Source organism: Hibiscus syriacus, unplaced genomic scaffold (assembly GCF_006381635.1).
Source record: "Hibiscus syriacus cultivar Baekdansim isolate YM2019G1 unplaced genomic scaffold, ASM638163v2 tig00111506_pilon, whole genome shotgun sequence".
NCBI classification, from domain to species: Eukaryota; Viridiplantae; Streptophyta; class Magnoliopsida; order Malvales; family Malvaceae; genus Hibiscus; species Hibiscus syriacus.
This window is the reverse complement of record NW_024063109.1, coordinates 562,107-581,449: the sequence shown is the minus strand read 5'-3', so window position 1 is coordinate 581,449 and position 19,343 is coordinate 562,107. Positions and strand designations below refer to the sequence as shown.

Below are 19,343 nucleotides of genomic sequence, written 5' to 3'. Positions count from 1 at the left end.
TTCATTTGTCCTTATTGGTTGAAAATCAAGGCCCCTTCAAAACAAAGTAGAAGTGATTGTACGAACATACAATAATGGAAAACGCTTTTATGAGCAATTCTAAACAAGGATGCTTGTTTCATTACACTCCAATACCAAATCCCTAATGGTACGTAACCCCAAAATGACAAGTTCAAAAAGGAAAACAACTCACTGACAATGCTAAAATCATATTCGCCTCAGATGCTGCCCGGTGCTTAGCAACATGCTGATTTCAGCGATACATGCCAGATTAGAGTAACAAAAAATGCTAGAAAATGTATATGTAATTTTGAATTCTTGCTGGAAATGCTACTCTTCCGACTCGCAACGAGTACCATTTCATAACTACCACGATTGAAAATAGCATTGCTAAAATTGATCAAGACACATCTTCCACTCGAAATCTCAAGAAGCGACTCTGTGTTTTGTTTTCTGTTTCTTAGCATCCAATGAAGCCAGGCCTGTGCCTAATCCAACAGGTGCTGCTTCTTGCTTGGATGTTGTTGACTCAACCTTTTTGGCATCAACTGGTGCATTTGGATTATGATGCCCATTTGCCTCCTTGCTCTCTCCAGCAGCTTCCCTGCCATCTCCTACCTCTGGAGTTGTCCCCATGTTGATCATGTTAAGAAGCTGAGTTAATGGGGGCACAGCTTGGACTGGTATCCCATGTGAGCGAGTCAGAAGACCTTTGGCAGCAGCCTTCTTCCTTACTTCCGCTGCCGCTCGAGCTGCTGCTTCATCAAATCCTCGTCCACGAGGTAGAGTCTCACCAATCATTGCTGCATTCATAGACTTGTTGAAAGATGCACTAGAACTCCCAGATCCTCCAGCTGCTGCGGAGGCTTGGAATGCATGCACCAAATCTGGATGAGCCTGCCAAGCCAATTTATGAATCAGATAAACAGTGGCCAATCATATCAAGAAACAACATTTCTCTCAGACCTGTATACTGATTTGCAGAAAAAGGAACCCAGATAAAGAAACTAGAAATGGTTACATGCATAAGTTCTAATAGCAGTTGCATAGTGAAAATGACAATGTGAAAGGGTGGGAGGGAACGATCAGTGATGCAAAATACCTTCAAGAGATCAATTGCCTTTTGAGCAGAAGCTGCATTCAAAGCTTGACCTTTTTGCTTTTGAGCATTCATCTGCAATGCAAGTCAGCTACCTCAGAAACCACAAAAAACAAATATATATATATATATATATATATATATTTGTGTGTGTGTGTGAAGGATCAACATTACTCAAACAATTCTTTCCCAATATTAGACCCTTAAAGAATAGATTGATATCACACATTGACTGCAAGATCATTCACTTGCCTGAAGTTCACGCATCTTAAATGTCTTCATCCAGTTCTGGGAGTCTCTTGTTCTCGAGTCCTCCTCTCCAAGCTGTTTAACGAGAATGTCATATGTCTTCTTTTCATGCTGTGTGCACCAAAAACAATAGTAAATTAAATCAATCTTAAACATCAGTAAGAAAAAGTGCATTACTCTTCCAGAAACACATGCCTGATGTGAAAGTTTGAAGGCACCCATACAGTTGAACGCAATTGCAAGTACATGATAGCATACAGCTGTTTGAATATGTTCCTCGCCAAGCAGCCTTTCATTCTTTTTCAAGGCCTCTTGCAGATAACGAAGTGCCGTATTCATCTTCTGAATATCTTGATACATCATTGCAACATTTATGAAAGTTGCAGCAACATCAGGATGATCTGGGCCAGAGGACAGGCTTAGCAAAAGCAGTGCCCTGGACATGTATCGGAGTGCTAGCTCTGTCTGGTTCAGGCCGTGGTAGAAAAGAGCCATATTACCATAACTGCAGTTAGATTGAATTAGACCTATGAAGAGAGCAAGAAAGGGTAAAACTATCTAAAACAAGTTCAAAAATCATAATGGTATTGTTGTATCAATAGCAATTAGGATAAATTCATATTGTAAGACACCAAATGAACCCATTATATGCATGTCCGTGAGAACCTAGAAAAAAAAAACCATGCCTGTGAGCAGTATCCGGGTGGTCCAAACCCAAGCAACGTTCATTTATAATTAGTTCTTTGTGCTGTTGCATTATGGCGCCAGCCATATCTCCTGCATGATACAAAACCATAGCAAGGTACCTGAAAACAGGAAAGTAAAACTATTTAGACAAGATTGGAAGTCAAAACACTGTGAGCACTCAACCTCTACTGAAAAAAGGAATCACCTAATTATAAAAAGAAGATTCAATACCATGTCTTTAACATGGTGAAATATAACAAAGGTTGGTTCACTTGCATAAAGCAAAACATAAAAAACTGAGGTACCATTACCTTGATACAAAGGGGACATAATATATTTCTTTTTGGACAACAAAAATATTTAAGAAAGAAAAATTTACTAGAAAACAAAAATCAGCAAAAATGTTGATTTATGATAACTACCGACAGCAATTGGCAACCTCCCGGTGCATTGGCCCAGTGACCTGAAATCAATCAATTGATTAAATCATGGAAGACTTACATTTATGAGTTCTTAATAAGAGGACTGACCTAATTTACCTGTTGAAGTATTGAAAATGCCTCCGAAAACATTGTGTATGCTTCAGTAAGCATGCCCTGAGAGAGAGATCGGAACACAATAGTTTATTTAGATTGTGATAAATATACATGCAACAAAACTACCAATCCAATTCAACCATAAACCTATTTCAATTGCAGAAAAAAAATTGATACTCAATTTTTCTTGTCTAATGTCCTTTCAAGATTTTCTACTGTGATTACTTTTTGCTCTGTTAGTAAGAAGACAACAAATTCAGAAATCGATACTATGGTGCCACAAAATTAGATATATTTTTTTATGTTTATGAGTGAAAAAGGGAGTGCAGCGCTTACTTCAACTAAATGGACCTTTCCCATCTCTACAAGATCTTTAGCTTCTGAACATACAGGAACTGAATGCTTCACTACAGGTTGGAGATTCAAGATATCTGATGTATGAAAGGGTGTTGCGGCATTAAAATCATAATTCCGAGCAGCAATAGTTATACCCACCTGTATAGAAAACTCTCCTCATGTAGACATATGGTGAAGCAGAAGATCTAGCTTGATTTTATCAGAAACTTCAAGACTAGTAGACGCCAGCAGTGCAAATTACTTGGCACATGCGACAAACATAAGACAAAGGCTTACAATAGGTTGTGAAAGGTAATCTAAATCTAGAAATTCATCCAAATTTTAAACAGACAAGCATATGTAATCGACTATAATCCATGTAAAAGATAACGATGGAAACCACTCCTAACAAAATTATGTAGTCTATTCCTTACACAAGATGCATCTCCCAAGGAAAATGTTTCACAGCATGGACCAGCCATGAAGGCAAAGAAGAAAATTCGGAAACAGACATGGAAGACAAATCATCAAAAAAATAACAAGGAAAGATGTAAAAAGTAGCATATTGTAAGAACTCAAACCTTTTGACAAAGATTGCGCAAGACAGAAATTTTCTTCACTCGTGACCTTGCATCCTCTGGCAACTCAAACTACATCAAGGAAAATAAGAAATCAAACATAAAGCATATATTTACTCAATGCAAAGTATAGTCATAGATTCGATAAACTCATATTAACTTATCATATTTTCTTGAGACACTAATAGAAGGGTATGGCGGTAAGCATTCATTCATGATAGTATACCTACACAACAGATGAGATTATCAAACAACTTTATAGGACATCCATATCAAAAGGAAAAAAATATATACAACCCAATACCTGATATTTCAGTTTTGCAAATTCAGAAATTTCAGACCATAAACTTTCGGAGCTAACATTCATATAAGAAGAAATATTCTTCCTTGCAGATGGTTTACCCTTCCATCTGGAATGCCCCTTTGATGTTTTGCCTGAAGATTGATGACTTGCTTGCTCCTGCAAATAATTCGAATGTAAGTACAGACCTCAGGCACTTTAGTCCAGTCTAGATTACCATTACCTAGGGCACTTCCTTTTAAAATACAGAATCTTTAGCTTATACAGATTTGGATCGACACACCAAAACATAATATTAAATGCCCTGAGATTGCTTATAGGCAAGTAACTTGGGATGAAAACTCATCTACTTGGTACATACTTTGTTTTGGTTTTTGGACTGTGTGCTAGAAGTCAATTTTGCAGCAACAGATAGGGAACTTCCAAAGAAACAGCTCAAAAAATGTGCAATTGCAGGTCCCAGATCATGGTCCTCTGTATCTCTCAAAACATCCTGCATAATCAGAAATAAACGGCAAGAGGGCTAATTACAATTTCCATATTAGAAATTCACAGCAAAATATCCAAAAAATAAAAAGAATTATAAAGCAAGAACAGATGTTAAGCACCAAAATAATACACCTTCAAGATGTGCTTTGCTGACCGAACTACAATCTCATTAGAACAAAGATCCCAAAGATGAGGTAGATGTTTGGTCCCACTGGGAACCTGTAAAATCATGCAATTCAGTACAGCTTTAACATTCTTTCACCAGAATGGACCTAAGGAGTAAACCCACATAATTCATAAAGCTTACATTTCCAATGTATCGGATATTAAGTCCATGAGCATGAAGTGCTTCTGTCAGCGTCTGACCATCCATGGGTGAAACTTCCAGTGTGCAAAGATCTTGTATAAACTTAGGAAGTACAACATCTAAAAGATAAGAACTAGCTTTCCTCACATTTTCCTCATCTGCTTCTATCTCCTGGTGTAAACAAAGGAAAAATCAAAGATATTCAGAGCTTAGAAGCATTGTAAAAGACAGTAGCAGATAAAGGAGACTCACCTCTTGTCTCCCAGCCAATTTAAATTCGGTAAAACGTTGGGGTTAAATAATATCTCATGTGTTTCACAACTTTTAACAGATGAAGAAGCACATTGTGTATCAGCCTTATTTCCCTCGGTTATACCCTGTGGTCAAAAGGTGCATGAGCAAGATATCTTGCATGTTAAACAGACTGAAATACATATTACAGTAAACAAGGTATAAGGTAACAGAACCGAGTATAGTTAAATATTACATTAGATGCCCAAAAATTCATATCTTACATGGCATATACTAATCACACAATGCCTTAATCCACATAAAAAATAAAAAATAAACTAGATATATAATGCCTCAACTATTTCAAAATTTCCACCTAACTAATAACATGTATAACAAATCCATTATCCACTTAGGCACTTATCTTCGCAGAAAATATTTAAATCTTTGACAAATTCCATGACCACCTGAGTCACTCTCTAAATGTTGAGGGAGGGGGAAGAGAGAGATTATAACCATTCACCACATTTGGCAACAAAATGGAAAAAGCTTAAGAGAACTAGAAACCTGAACGGTATAGAATAGAAAGGCAAATGCAACAGCTTAGATCTGTGTTAGCTAAGAGAGACTTGCCTGATTATCATCAGAAGTTGCAGCTTCATGAGCTGGTGCTTCAATAACAGCAGACTTTGAAGAATCAGTTGCCACATTAACCTCTCCCTCAGATTTTGAAGAATCAGTTGCCACATTAACCTCTCCCTCAGATTTTGTAGAATCAGTTGCAACATTAACCTCTCCCTCAGATTTTGTAGAATCAGTTGCCACATTAACCTCTCCCTCAGATTTTGAAGAATTGATTGCAACATTAACCACTCCCTCAGGTTTAGTGACAGATTTTGAGATTTCTGGAGCTTGAGCCTTCTCCAGTTAAGCAAGTCAACATTAGATAAGAGCACTTCAAACAAGTTACAAATTGGCATTAATGTAAGAATGTTATACCTGGATAAACACGGTGATTAGTTCTGGTCTCAATATACAAAATCGAGATCCAGGTCCAATAAAATTTGCATCACGAGGAGTTGCTCTCATCAAATCCAGAAGATAGCGCCTAATTAAAAATGGAATCAGGGGAAAAGGAAAATAAAGAAAGCCAATTATGAAAATGTAATTGGGCACCAATTAACATGTAAAGTTCTAGCTCAGATTAGCCCATACAATGAAAAAGATATTCATCACTCCCTCTTAGGAGAAATATTCCTCAAAAGGAATGTTAACTAATCTCATCTAGCTATTAGAGCTGATAGTTGATATGTTTACTCTGACAAGGAACTTAAAAGAAAATAAACTGATGGCTAGAATACTATTGAGTAAAACTAAGATGAAGTTGGTGAAGCGCGAGGAAATTGCATCTCTTAACAAAAGGAAAGTTAATTATAAATGTGAAACAACTCGAGGAAGTAAATAAAATTCATGACTTAAGAACATAAAGTCTCAGGTAAATCACAAAATGTGAATTCAAGGCTAGTGAAGGGTATCAAAAAGATTGTTAAGAACATCAAGAGAAGATTGTAGTCCATATCGATGCAGCTAAGGGTGAGCATATTCGGTCAGTTCGGTTGGTTTTTCAAACTTAACCGACTTCCTCCTACATTAACCGAAGCAACCAACCAACTTAACCAAACCGACTTATCATCGGTTGGTTCAGTTGATTAAGTTGGTTAACCGGCTTTATTTTTAATTATATATCTATTATATTTTATTTATATATATTATATGTTTATTATATTTTAATTATATATTAAATTTAATAAAAATCATGAATATTAAGTCAGTAACCAACTTAATCGAATGGATCAGTTAAGTCGGTAATAACCAAATAATGCTCTCCCCTAGATGCTGCTGATGAGCTTGCAAACCTCAAGGTTCAATCACCTGTCATCACTACCAACAATGCCCTTGCATTCTACTGGAGCAGCTAATTTGAAACCATTCCCAGATGTATCAAGTACTGTGTGCTCCTTCAAATGAAGGCGTTTGGCAGCTTCTAGCACCTAAAGGAACATAGAAGTCAGCACCCTCCACCAAAACATCAATTCTTTGTAAACATATCCAATATAGAATGAAATAAAAAGTTATAAAATGAAATGTAAATCTTTAAAGAATTTGATGCTCCAACCCACAGGAAAGTGATTAGTCCACAAACATGCAACATGAACTGAACTCTTTTTTCATTGAGGATGTCAAATTTCATATTTTCTCACCTTTAAATGAAAATCCTCATTCCAACAAATCTTTTTGCCATTGTCAACAGATCCATAAAGGAGAGAATCTGATTTATCCCCTTGGAGAATGCCAGGTAAAACACTCTACAAAAGGAAAAGTGTCAAATTATAACATAATTCTAGGGCAAATAAATGAGGGTGTCAACAAAAGAAAAAATGAATAATCAGGACGAAGAAGGAAAACAAATCAGCATCTAACAACTTCTCCTAAAATAGCAAAGAAAGATGGCCTGACCTGAGCCACCACTCTATGTCCTCTGTAATCAATTATGGCCATAGCAAGGTTATGAAGTCCAGGAACATCAGCTTCCTGATATGCCTTTGTGCCTTTCAAATCATTATTTGCAGAAGCATACGTCGCCTGCTCGCTCTCAGCCAATGGTGTCTCAACAGGCCCTTGAACCAATTCTGGTACACTGTCACTTCCCCCTACGCTTGATTTTCCTCATTTGAATCCATGCTACCTGCAGCTTCATTTCCACACTCAGAATTTGAATTAGTATCTACTGAACGTTTCTTGGACAGTTGTTCCATATCCGCATCAACAGCAAAACTGAAGAATATGTTGTTATGAACATACCTGAAATAAAAAAATACAACATGACAAATTTTATCTCAGTTATAAGGTAGAATGACAAGAACAATAATGCAATGTGGGGGGAAAGTATGCTGTAACAAATGAAATTACTGAACAAAGAACAGAAATAAATGAATTGACAAACTGCTAAGAGATGCCTAAGCCTAAGCATAAGTTCTATCAGATTAAAAACATTTAATTTCCTTTCAGTATTACACATTAAATTTAATCTTGTGTCTGATATGCATACCATTGCAATGCAAATTTACAGTACCTATTAAATTCGGAGCTCAAGAATATAAAACTGTTATTCAAACATAATACATTCTAATCAAAATGAATAATTGGCATTCCAATGGTCACGTACATCCAGATAGACATACTTTGCAAAGAAAAATGATTAACTGTTTTATTACTAGCTAATTATAAGATAATAAGCACTATAAATCTACAGACTGATTTAAGTTCTTCAAAAAAAACTTTATCACAATTAGAAGTTATAAACATTTAGAATTTAATTATAAAGAGGTCATGGTATTATGCACCTTTCTTGAGGAGTTGTATGCGGGAATTCTCGACAAGATTGCAGTTCCTCATTCCAATCTCTTTGCATGCCAATCAACTCACTCCCATAAGAAGGAGTCAATACATCCTCTGCTCTGGCTGGATCACGTTTGTGATCTAACAACAGCACAAACAGAAGAATCAGCTTTTTCAATACAACAAAACTGCTTTTGCAATGCAACGTACTTAAATTTATTGTTTTTATTTTTTAAATTAAAATAAAATATATTCTTACTGCACAAACATCTAGCAAGCATACCCAAAAAGAAAACAGAAAAAAATTTACACTAGATGGAAGGGAAGGGAATATAAGGAAAAACTACTTTCTTTCTACTTCCCTTCATCTGGTAGGAAGAAGTACAAGAGGAAATGAAAATAGGTGCACCTATCATTTCCCTTCAAATCAAGTCCTTATATGGGATATAAAAACAACATTCAACTTGGATTAACAATTTTATTTACAACTTTATCCTATCTTCTCTCTTTTCTTCTATTTTTATCCTCCATACTATACAACTTAAATAACTTTATTCCCTTTCTTTTTTTTTCCTTCCAGCACCTTTTTTTCTTTCCTCTATTTTCCTCCCTACCACACGTAGCGTAAAAGAAAACAGACAAATAGTACCCTCCACGTCAGAGAGTTCAATCTACTTTTTCCTTTTCCAAAGTTAAACACTAAGTATAACTTTAGAAAGTCAAACTTACCAGGAACTGGATATAATTCTAGCCATGAATTTGGTGGAAGCAGAGATTGAACATTTTCAAAAGGATGCGCAAAGGCCTTCCGCTCCATAATCTCATGGAAAGCTGCATTACATGTACACAAAGAGAAACAATTACAGGATAACAGTAAATGGAATAGAAAATTTCAACCCCTAACACCAGGTAAAAGAATGTTTTGACATATTATGTTACCTTTCCCGAATTTGGAGCTAATTTTCTGCAAGAGTCCAACAAGAGTTGTTGCTTCGTAACCAGCTTTGCTTGGTCTGGGATCAAGAATGTTCCCCGTGCTTGAATTGACATAAAATATCTTTGTGGTTCCCGTAATACAGTACTTGTTGCCCTCTAAAGTTTCTACATCCAAATAGATCAAATCCCCTACAAGCCTGTCCCGAACAAAGTTAAAGTATGTTGTTACTCATTTAAGATAAATGCCAAAACTCATTCACCCCCCCCCCCCTCCCCAAAAAAAAAAATCATTCAATATAAAGAAAAGAAATTCAGCATTTTACCTTCGATAGCTTGGCGGAGGATTGAAGGACGAAAAAACAATGCTCTCCACAAATTTGATCTCTTTCGAAGATGAGGACAGTAATTTACCTAATGATTCAGTAACATCCTCCATAAAGCCCAAGCCATCAAGCTCTGGAACATCAATTTTTGCAGCATCTGGATTAAATAAAACAGAAGGTTAAAATCCCAGAGTATACAAAGTGGCAAATGACAGTGACTTAAGGTCCAATTTCAAACCTCCTGAATTGGGAGCTTTACTTTGTGCTTTCTCGTACTGCAATGCAAGTGAAGTTGATAGTGAGGCATGCAGTGTAGACATGGAAAGCAAATCTCTTGTACGGTGAACATGAGCTCTAATAGATCTATCATCATATAGTGCTGCAAAAAATATCAGGTTAGGGCCCACACAGAGACCTTAAAACAATAAAATGGAAAACAATGCAAGTATACCAGCAACCATCTCCAACGAGCAACCGCCAATAGTAATGTCAGATACTTCAGAAATTTCATTATAGTCTTCTAAATGATGAACTGAACCATCCTTAATGTGGAGCAGTGAATCATAGCATGTGAAGAAACAGGGTCTGGAGCATCAAGAAGGAATTGACGTATGTCCATGACAGAATCTCCGGGTTTCAACTGCATATACAAATAGTCAATTCATCATTTAAACCGCATCAGTAATAATGTATCTATGCAAAATGAAAATTCAATTCTGAATTGTAACCCAATGAAAATCAATGTACATAGTGATTTGTATGCACATCCACCCATAGAAAGGACACAATTGCAAACCAAATACATTCGTATAGAGAGAGAAAAGCACAGCTTCCGAATCAAGTCGGTTCACCTGCAGTTCAAGCTTTTCTCCATTTTGTGTTTTAACAGGCACTGGATAAAGATGCAGATCGCCTGCAATAATATTGAGGAAAAGAATGTGAGTCCAGCAACAATCTAAGAAGTATTCAATAAAAGTAAAAACATAAAACACACTTATATTAAGATTTCATATAAACAACAGCAAAAGCAGGTAGTTAAACCTAAACTGAAAAGTCTAGTAGATGCAAAGATGTCAAACGAATCTTCATCTGTCTAATATGGTTCAAGGAAACATAGTTATCAACAACTGCTCAGAATTTTGACAAATGAACATGTGCACACACAGATAAATAACTGAAATCACGGATTAGATAACTGAACATATACATATAGATAAATTATTGAAATATAGATTCTAGATGGAAAAATAATAATAATAATGGATCTCCTTCTTTAAGCACCAATGCTAATAAATCTCTTGAAAAAAGAAAATCAATATAAGATATCAGAGGAAATCATAATAGGCGAATGAAGGTCATCACAGAAAAAGTAATAAATAGCGATCATGCATACAAATTCACCTTGCTTTGGTTGGCTTGATGAATTCAAAGCTTCTTGCTCTGTCAACTCTGACTTGAGACTAGATGATTCAACCATGTTTGCAGCTCCATTAGAGTCAACATTAGGAGGCTTGGAAGCAGTTACATTATCCTTCAAGGGAACATCAGAAGAGACAGCTTGCTCTGACGAAGTTGTTGAACTGTGTGACCCTCTCCGGTTCCTTCCCTTATTAGATTTCCCAGCCATTTGCAGGAACTTGATCTTCAATACCTGATTTATAAGCACATAAAGAGTTCAAATAAGTTCTGTAATAAGTTGGCTGTCACCCAAAAATACGGTCACAATATTATAAGTGCATAACATAGTTCTCTTACGTTTATCAATAATATAAATACATACAAAACAAATGCCGTGAATTCTATTCAAAACTCAGAACAACCTAGGCGGAACGCAGAAGAACAAAAACAAACGCTGTTCCACAGAAACTGAACTAATATGTTATGTGTCTGTATATACGTTAAAAGGAGAAGCTTTACAACAGACAATCCCTGAATGCACCTAATAAGATGCAAACTCGTTATAGACAAACTTGTAATCGGCAAAAACAAGAGTAGAAATTAAACTGAAACATTAGACCATACTGATTTCACCGAACAATGCATTCAACAGAAGCAAGATGCTAAGGAACTGTATCCTACCCAAGCAACAGCTGTATCATATTCTGTTTGGGTTACCTCGGTATTTCAAATAGCAGTAGCCTAGCGCTGTTGTGACCGCTATTTCGCAGTAGCCGCGAATACACCTCCAAAGCAGTGTAAACAAAGCGCGGCCACGAGTAGCAGTGTAACGGGAAATAGCGGCAATCAACGGTCCGCTATTTCCAATAAGCAGATAACTTTAAAAAATATATATCCTTATCAAACAAGTAAACAGAGAAAGTATGGAATGAGACAGAGTAACAAGCAGTAGAACCGAAAACAGAAAATTAAATATAGCATAATGATGGAGAGGCAGAGACCAGATACATCAGATTCTCGTGACTCAAGTAGAAATCAACCTTCAAGTGAAGTTTAGGGTTTCAAAAATTACCTGGCGGGTCGGAAACTTGAAGACAAAGCGAGAAAGGGCTTGAGTGAGTCAAAAGAGAAAGACGAGGCTGGAAGAGAGTGGTGGTGGTGAGTTAACTGGCGGCGGAGGCTGTGAAAGAGAAATGATAGTGTATCAATATTAGAGAAATATGATGTATGGCCCTACCTTCACGTGGAGCAATAAACAACAAGATTCTTACCTTGCGAAGAAGCTTGACAGGGTCCTTGTCAACACTGAGTGGTTCAACTCCTTTCGAAATTCTCATGTGAAATTCCTTGCCCTGGAATTTCTGACCACTGTTTGGCATTGGCTTGGCTCGCTAAAGAGGTTCCTACTAACCATCCAAAGCCATTTAAATTATTTAATTTCTGGACACAACATCCTCAGTTCCTACATGTGGTGAGGCAGTCTTGGCAAAATGACTCATAAGGCAGCCCTATGCAAACTCTGTTCTTCAAACTAAAGCGTCTCAAAGCTAGATTGAAATCTCTTAACCATCACTTTTATAGTGACTTATCAGCCCGAGTTAAGCATAAAAAGGTTGAGTTGGAACATCAACAACTAAAATCTTTAAGAGGAGATGCTACCATATACCAAGAGCTTCAATTACAAAGAGAGCTTCCACTCCTTGAAGAGGCTGAAAATTTGTTTTTAAAACAAAAGGCCAAAGTTCAATGGCTCAAAGAAAGAGACAAATGCACCAAATTTTTCCATTCGGCTATGGCTTCTAAGAACAAGAGGGACACTATTAGAGTCCTTGTTGATGATCATGGAAATAAACTTGAATCTTTCGATGATATGGCTAAAGAAGTGATTAGGTTTTTTACTAAGTTGATTGGGACTGTAGATCCAGGAGTCAAAGAATGTGACCCCAACATTTTAAAACATTTGCTACAATTCTCTTTGCCTACTGATGCTTCCAATGCTCTTGTAAAGAAACTTACAAAGGATGAAATTAAAGAGGTTTTTTTCAGTCAAGGTAATGATAAAGCACCAGGACCAGATGGCTACACTCCCTATTTTTTCAACATTACATGGTCTATTATTGAAAATGATGTGGTGGCTGCTATTACTCAATTCTTCCAGGAATCTTTCATGTTACCTGCTTTCAATGCAACAAGTATTACTCTGGTACCTAAAGTTCCAAATCCAAGCAAAGTGAAGGATTGCATACCTATTTCATGCTGTTCAGTGGTTTATAAAGCTATTTCTAAGATTTTGGTTAAAAGATTGACAAATCTTTTACCAGAAATTATTACCCTTAATCAAACAACATTTGTAAAAGGTCACCCTCCTGGCACAAGAACTTGTAAAGGGCTATGGTAGAAAAACTATTTCCCCACGATGTTCACTGAAAATCGACCTTCATAAAGCTTTTGACTCTCTACACTGGGGCTTTATTTCTACTGTCCTAACTGCTATTGGACTCCCTAGAGCTTTCATTAACTGGATTGCAGCTTGTTTCTCTGTTGCTCGTTATTCCATTTCATTTAATGGAACCTTAATTGGTTACTTCAAAGGTGCAAGAGGTCTCAGACAAGGTGACCCTATTTCACCTCTCTTATTTGTCCTATCCATGAACGTACTCTCTAAATTACTTAACAAGGCTGCTCAAAGAGGATTATTTGGTTATCACCCTCGTTGCAAAAAAATTGAGTTAACTCATCTTAACTTTGCTGATGACTTACTTATTTTCTGCAAAGGAAATGTGGAGTCTGTTGTGGGTGTTATTAGTGTTTTAGAGCAGTTTTATGAAATTTCTGGTCTCAAACTAAATGCTCACAAATGTGAATTATTTGCTGCTGGAATTTCACCAAGTAAATCTGATGAAATAAAAAGATTTATTGGTTTTAACTAAGGTTGCTTGCCAGTTAGATATTTGGGTGTTCCCTTGGTATCGAGGAAGCTTTCAGATAAAGATTGTGTGACTCTTATTGACAACATCAGGGATCGTTTACACAAGTGGTCTAGAAGACATTTGAGCTATGTTGGTAGATTAGAACTTATTAAATCTGTTATGTTGAGCATTACAAATTTATGGTGTAGACAGCTTATTCTGCCACAATCTGTGCTTAGCCGAATTGAGCAGCTATGTTCGCGTTTTTTCTGGAAAGGTTCGGACAAGTCTGCTACTGGTGCGAGAGTAAGCTGGGAAAAGCTTTGCCTCCTTAAATCTGAAGGAGGGCTTGGACTTAAGGACATCAAATCCTGGAATAATGCTTGTATGATGCATTTGATCCGAAATTTACTAGCGAGTGAAGGTTCCTTGTGGATTGCCTGGATCAAAAATTATGCAATCAAGGATTCCGATTTTTGGAATATGAACGATTCTATTAATACTACTTGGAGCTTTCGACGCTTACTTAGAATGAGACTCCAAGCTTTCCATGTGCTAACATCCGGTGTGCAGAAAATTAAGGATATTTGGCTACTGATTCGAAACAAAGGGGCAAAAGTGGCGTGGCGCAAACTGATCTGGTTCCCTCTCCATATTCCTAAGTTTAGTATTATTGCATGGATGGCCTTATTAGACAGACTCCCAACTAAAGACAGACTGAAACGTTTTGGGTTTGATATCGATGACAAATATGTGCTTTGTAATGACTCGATGGAAACTAGAGATCATTTATTCATTCAATGTCCTCTGGCTATTTCTCTATGGGATGCGGTTATCATTCTCAATAGCATGCGAAGGACATCACGTACATGGGGAAATCACTTAGCTTGGGATTGTGATGCTTGGAAAGGTAGATCCTTGCTCACTACAATTTTGAAATTAGCTTGGACAACATTTATTTATACTGTTTGGGAGGAGAGGAACAAGAGGCTATTCCAGGGATGCTCACGGAATTTTGAAGCATTACTCTATGTTGTAAAACACATTGTTGTTATCCAACTAAGGGGTAGAAGTATTAATAGGAATGATAGTGTTAATACTATGATTTGTAATCATTAGGGTATTGAATAGCTAATATTATGTTATGCTGTAAGTAGATATTTGTTTGTATTATTGAACAAGCTGTTTTTATACAGATCTTTGGGTAATAAAATCGAATTATCCAAAAAAATATGATGTATATTTTTGATGGGATAGAATTGAAGTATTTCAATATATATATATATATATATATATTATTTAAGTAAATAGTTATTATATATAATTTTATGATTTTATAAAGAAATTTTAATTATTTATGGTGTGGTTGAAATAAAATATTTAATATAAAAATATTTATTCTAAATTATTATAGATAAAATAATAAATTTTCAAGAATTGATTTTTAATATTTTAAACATTATATAAAATTATAAAAATACTATTAAAAATATTTATTATCATTTAAAAAATCAATATATTTGATACTTTTTCATATCATTGATCTCACAATGATTATGTTAATAATTTGTAAAAATAAATGAAAATAAAAGTAATTCATAATTGTTTTGAATGGGTCACTTACATTAATATTTTTTATTAATCTAGAGTAAATATAAGATAATATTTGTTCAAATATAACTTTCAATCATAACATTGAATGCTCATACTCTTAGTATTCATGGTACTCGAACCTCGGACCTCAAGAAATAACAATAATTTATTTATCACCAAAGACGTTTGATTCATACCAGCTACAGTAATTTTAAATATATTATTTTTAAAGTATAATGAATGTCTTACATATAGAATTCAAAATAAAAACAAAATAAAATGATGTTTGATAAATAAATAAATAAATAAAAATTTAAGAATATGTTTAGAAATGGTCATGTGATTAGATTTAATAGTATGATTTTTATGACATACTATTTTCTTTAAAATAGTATGAGATTATTATAAAATATTATATATTTAAGATCTTTTCTTAATCATTAATGATGCACACATCACATAATCGTAAAAACACAAAAGATAATCAAATTACTGAAAGATCATTGATAAAATCGTAAATCAGAGACGAGCAACGTAAGAAAACTATCAACGAACGTAAACTGTGTATCTAAATTCAATCCAATAGTCCAACACATAGAAAATCAATAGGAATACAAATAAGCATTATCTAATTAGTTGAGACAAATGTTAAATCCAATCCTAAAAAACAATGAACAAAAAAATCGACCAAACAACCGAAAACGTTTTATAGAGACAAAAAAAATATGTTATAAAAATAAAATTATTTAAAAAAATAAAAGAAAAACAATGAATACACGATGATCGTAAAGTCGGGGAAGTGGCACTGAAAATAAACATTAATAAAAGCTTAGAACCGTATTATGAAATTCATGTTATCTAAACTGGGTTTTAGTAACTGATGGATTTCTTGGATTATGTTCTATGTATGTACAGTTAGTGGCGCTAAATGGTCATGAGATGGATCTTTTTCGGCCTAAACGAGGCTTTCCAAAAGGCTATCATCTTTCGTAAGGCTTGAGTTTCTTACTAAAGTAGGCCGAGGCACGTAGTGACTTGCACAACATATTGCTGTGGGTTAAAACGTCTTTAAAAGTAAAGAGGTTAATCTTCTTTTATAATTCAACTGAGTTAATTGCATCATACACCCTCAAATTATAAACTTCATTTAAATTGGTCCTTAAATTTTTTAATATTTCAATTTAATCCACAAACTATAACTCTCATTCTAAATTAATCCTTAATCTTTTGAGTATTTTGATTTCATCCCTAAACTATGACCCTCTTTCTAAATTGGTCCACACTTTTGATTATTCTAATTTTTTTCTCTAAATTCATCCAAATGTGTAATTAGTTTCAACCATAGTTTAACCTAATTTTTTTTGAAACATATAATAATACAAATTGGTCTAAAGATTTTATTAACAAGGGATGTGATTAATATACGTGTATAGTTTGGGATGAAATCAGAATGTTCAAAAAGTTTGGGACCAATTTAGAATGAAGGTAATAGTTTAGGGATAAATTAAAATATTTAAAAGTTTGAGGACTAATTTGATAGTCATAGTTTGGGGATGAAATTATAATATTTAAAAGTTCATAGACCAATTTAAAATGAAAATCATACTTTGAGGACATGTTATGCAATTAACTCTTCAATTATGTATTAAATCATAATCTGAGGAAATTGTTATCGATCTTTATAAGAGTGTAATTGGATCATCCAAAGCTTACAAGTTTAATAAAATTAGAATAACAAAGTTGATCTATTTATCAGAAAAATAAATATGAGAATCGATTACATGTAGAAAAATATTAACACCCGAAAGAGCCCTTTTGATACCTAGTCGGATATGTTATTTTCTTAAGAATAGAAAAATATGAATCCATAAATCAATTTAATCAATGAACCCTTAAATAAAAATAAATTCCATTTATACCTAAAAAAAAGATCGTTAGTATATAAAGACAAAAAAAAAAAAAAATACAAATCAATACTAGATGAATTTAAAGCATGCTTATGAACTCGTTGAGTGGTAGAGTGTGCATTTTCAAATATCGAATATTATTTGATTTGAAATTTTATATTATTAAAATTGCAGCTGAATTCGATCCGAACCCGAATATAAAAATATTGCATGGAAGAAATCTCATCTCTATACTTGAAAGCATAAATAATTTCTTTATATATATATATAGAATCCACTAGTTTTATTAAAAAAATCAGAATTACAACGAAGATTTACAAGCATAACCGTAAAACTAAACATATAATTAAGATATTTTCTTATGATTATTGAACAAGAAACTAACAATTTAAAATCACACAAAGACTATTAAAGGAAAATGGTAAAGAACCTAATCAAAAAGTTCGAATAAAAAATAGATAAAAACATATAGTTACTGAAAATACCAATGACAAATTGCAAATAAGAGTCGAGCGACATGAAAAAACTATCTGCGAATGCAAATTGAGGATCCAAAGCGAGGAAGATCAACATAATAATAAAAAATTATCATCTTGATCAATCGTGGCGGTGTCAAATCCAACCTTGAGAACAAGATAAACAAAAGCAATGACCAAACTGCTGAAACTGTATCAAAAGGAGAAAATTTTGTCATAAGGACAAAATTATTAAAAATTAAAAGAAACAAAGAAAAAGTAAAGTTATAGCTTAAGAAAATAGAAGAAAAAACGGCGACCAACAATTGTATCAATGGCATTGTTTATACATATACTGTTATACGTTATGTGCTTTAATAAAATATGAGTGGCATATTTGATAATTATTTGAATTGTTTTTTTGTTATTCATGAGTGGGATGCTAATATTTCTAACATGGAAATACCACCTTTTAAGAAAATGCTTTGTGAATATTTTGTATTAACTGTACCAAAACCGTCTGCTATACTCAACATAGCAGGAATGTTGATCTGGAACCATGAAAGGAAGGTTGATGCATCTCATCAGCTCATTCTTTAGTTACTTTAATCTGATGTTGGGTTGTGTATTTAAATCTTAGGTCATCTTCACGTTTTGACCAATAGTGCTTCAAAAACGAAAATATTTGTCATGAATTATCTGAAAATCAAATTAAGGTCAAAGGCTGGCCGGTTGGGTTAGTGGGTTATTGGACTAGAGACTATTTAAAATTGTAAAGGTCTATTTTTTTTCTTCAGTTTTTTGGATAATTCGAAAGTAGAATTTAGTGGATCTGTATCCAATTCGATTATTCGATTTTTTTTAATTATTCGATTTTTTTTAGATATTCGATCGGAAATTAAAAAATGAATTGAATATCATAATTTTCAGATCGGATCAGTCTGATCAGATTATCTTGCACAATCCTATTGAGTAGTCTCAGAGGTTTAAGAGAGTGTTCTCCTCCTAAGTTCGAGCGGATGTGTGTGCTTTGTCAATAGTTAATAAAAATTATCAATAGATATTACCTTATAATATTCTTAGATTATTCAAAAAAAATTAAAACATGCTTACTAAAAAACATAAAAAATAACAAAAATAATGAATAAAACAAATAATGTACATATATGTTGATACAAAAATTTAAAAAAAAGACAAAAAAATGAATAACATTTAAAATAAGAGACGAAATTAAACAAAAACTAAAAGCTTTCAATATTTGATTTCACAGGGCATCTTAGACCAATAAATCAAAAGAGTCCATCTTTTATAAAGAGTTTAGGAAAAAGTAATATTGAGAGTTCGTCATAAACTAGTTTATGGTGAAAATTTGGTTTCGAATAAGTTTGAAGGTGGAGAAGTGTGTTTAAAAAACAGAAGTAAAAATGTTATTTTATCCTAATATATATTTTTAATAATATAGAATGATTACAAGTATAATCTGTTCAGAATTTTTTTAATCTATTGATAATGTACATACATCCTACTGACATAGTTACAAACTTAAGATTTATAGGGATAACAACATTCCCTTTTACTACATAAATCACTTGATGAGTTCTACTAAAAGT

The 19,343-nt window shown here is 34.1% G+C and overlaps 1 protein-coding gene and 1 pseudogene across 1 annotated transcript; one reads left to right on the top strand and one right to left on the bottom strand.

The window, feature by feature from the left end:
- Positions 1-14: 14 nt before the first annotated feature.
- Positions 15-12,043, bottom strand: LOC120164188 (annotated as a pseudogene).
- A 336-nt stretch (positions 12,044-12,379) lies between these two features.
- Positions 12,380-14,897, top strand: LOC120164310. Its single transcript, XM_039174061.1, has 3 exons — positions 12,380-13,072; positions 13,227-13,758; positions 13,801-14,897. The coding sequence occupies exons 1-3, from the start codon at positions 12,380-12,382 to the stop codon at positions 14,895-14,897; spliced, it is 2,322 nt and encodes a 773-aa protein (XP_039029992.1).
- Positions 14,898-19,343: the final 4,446 nt, after the last annotated feature.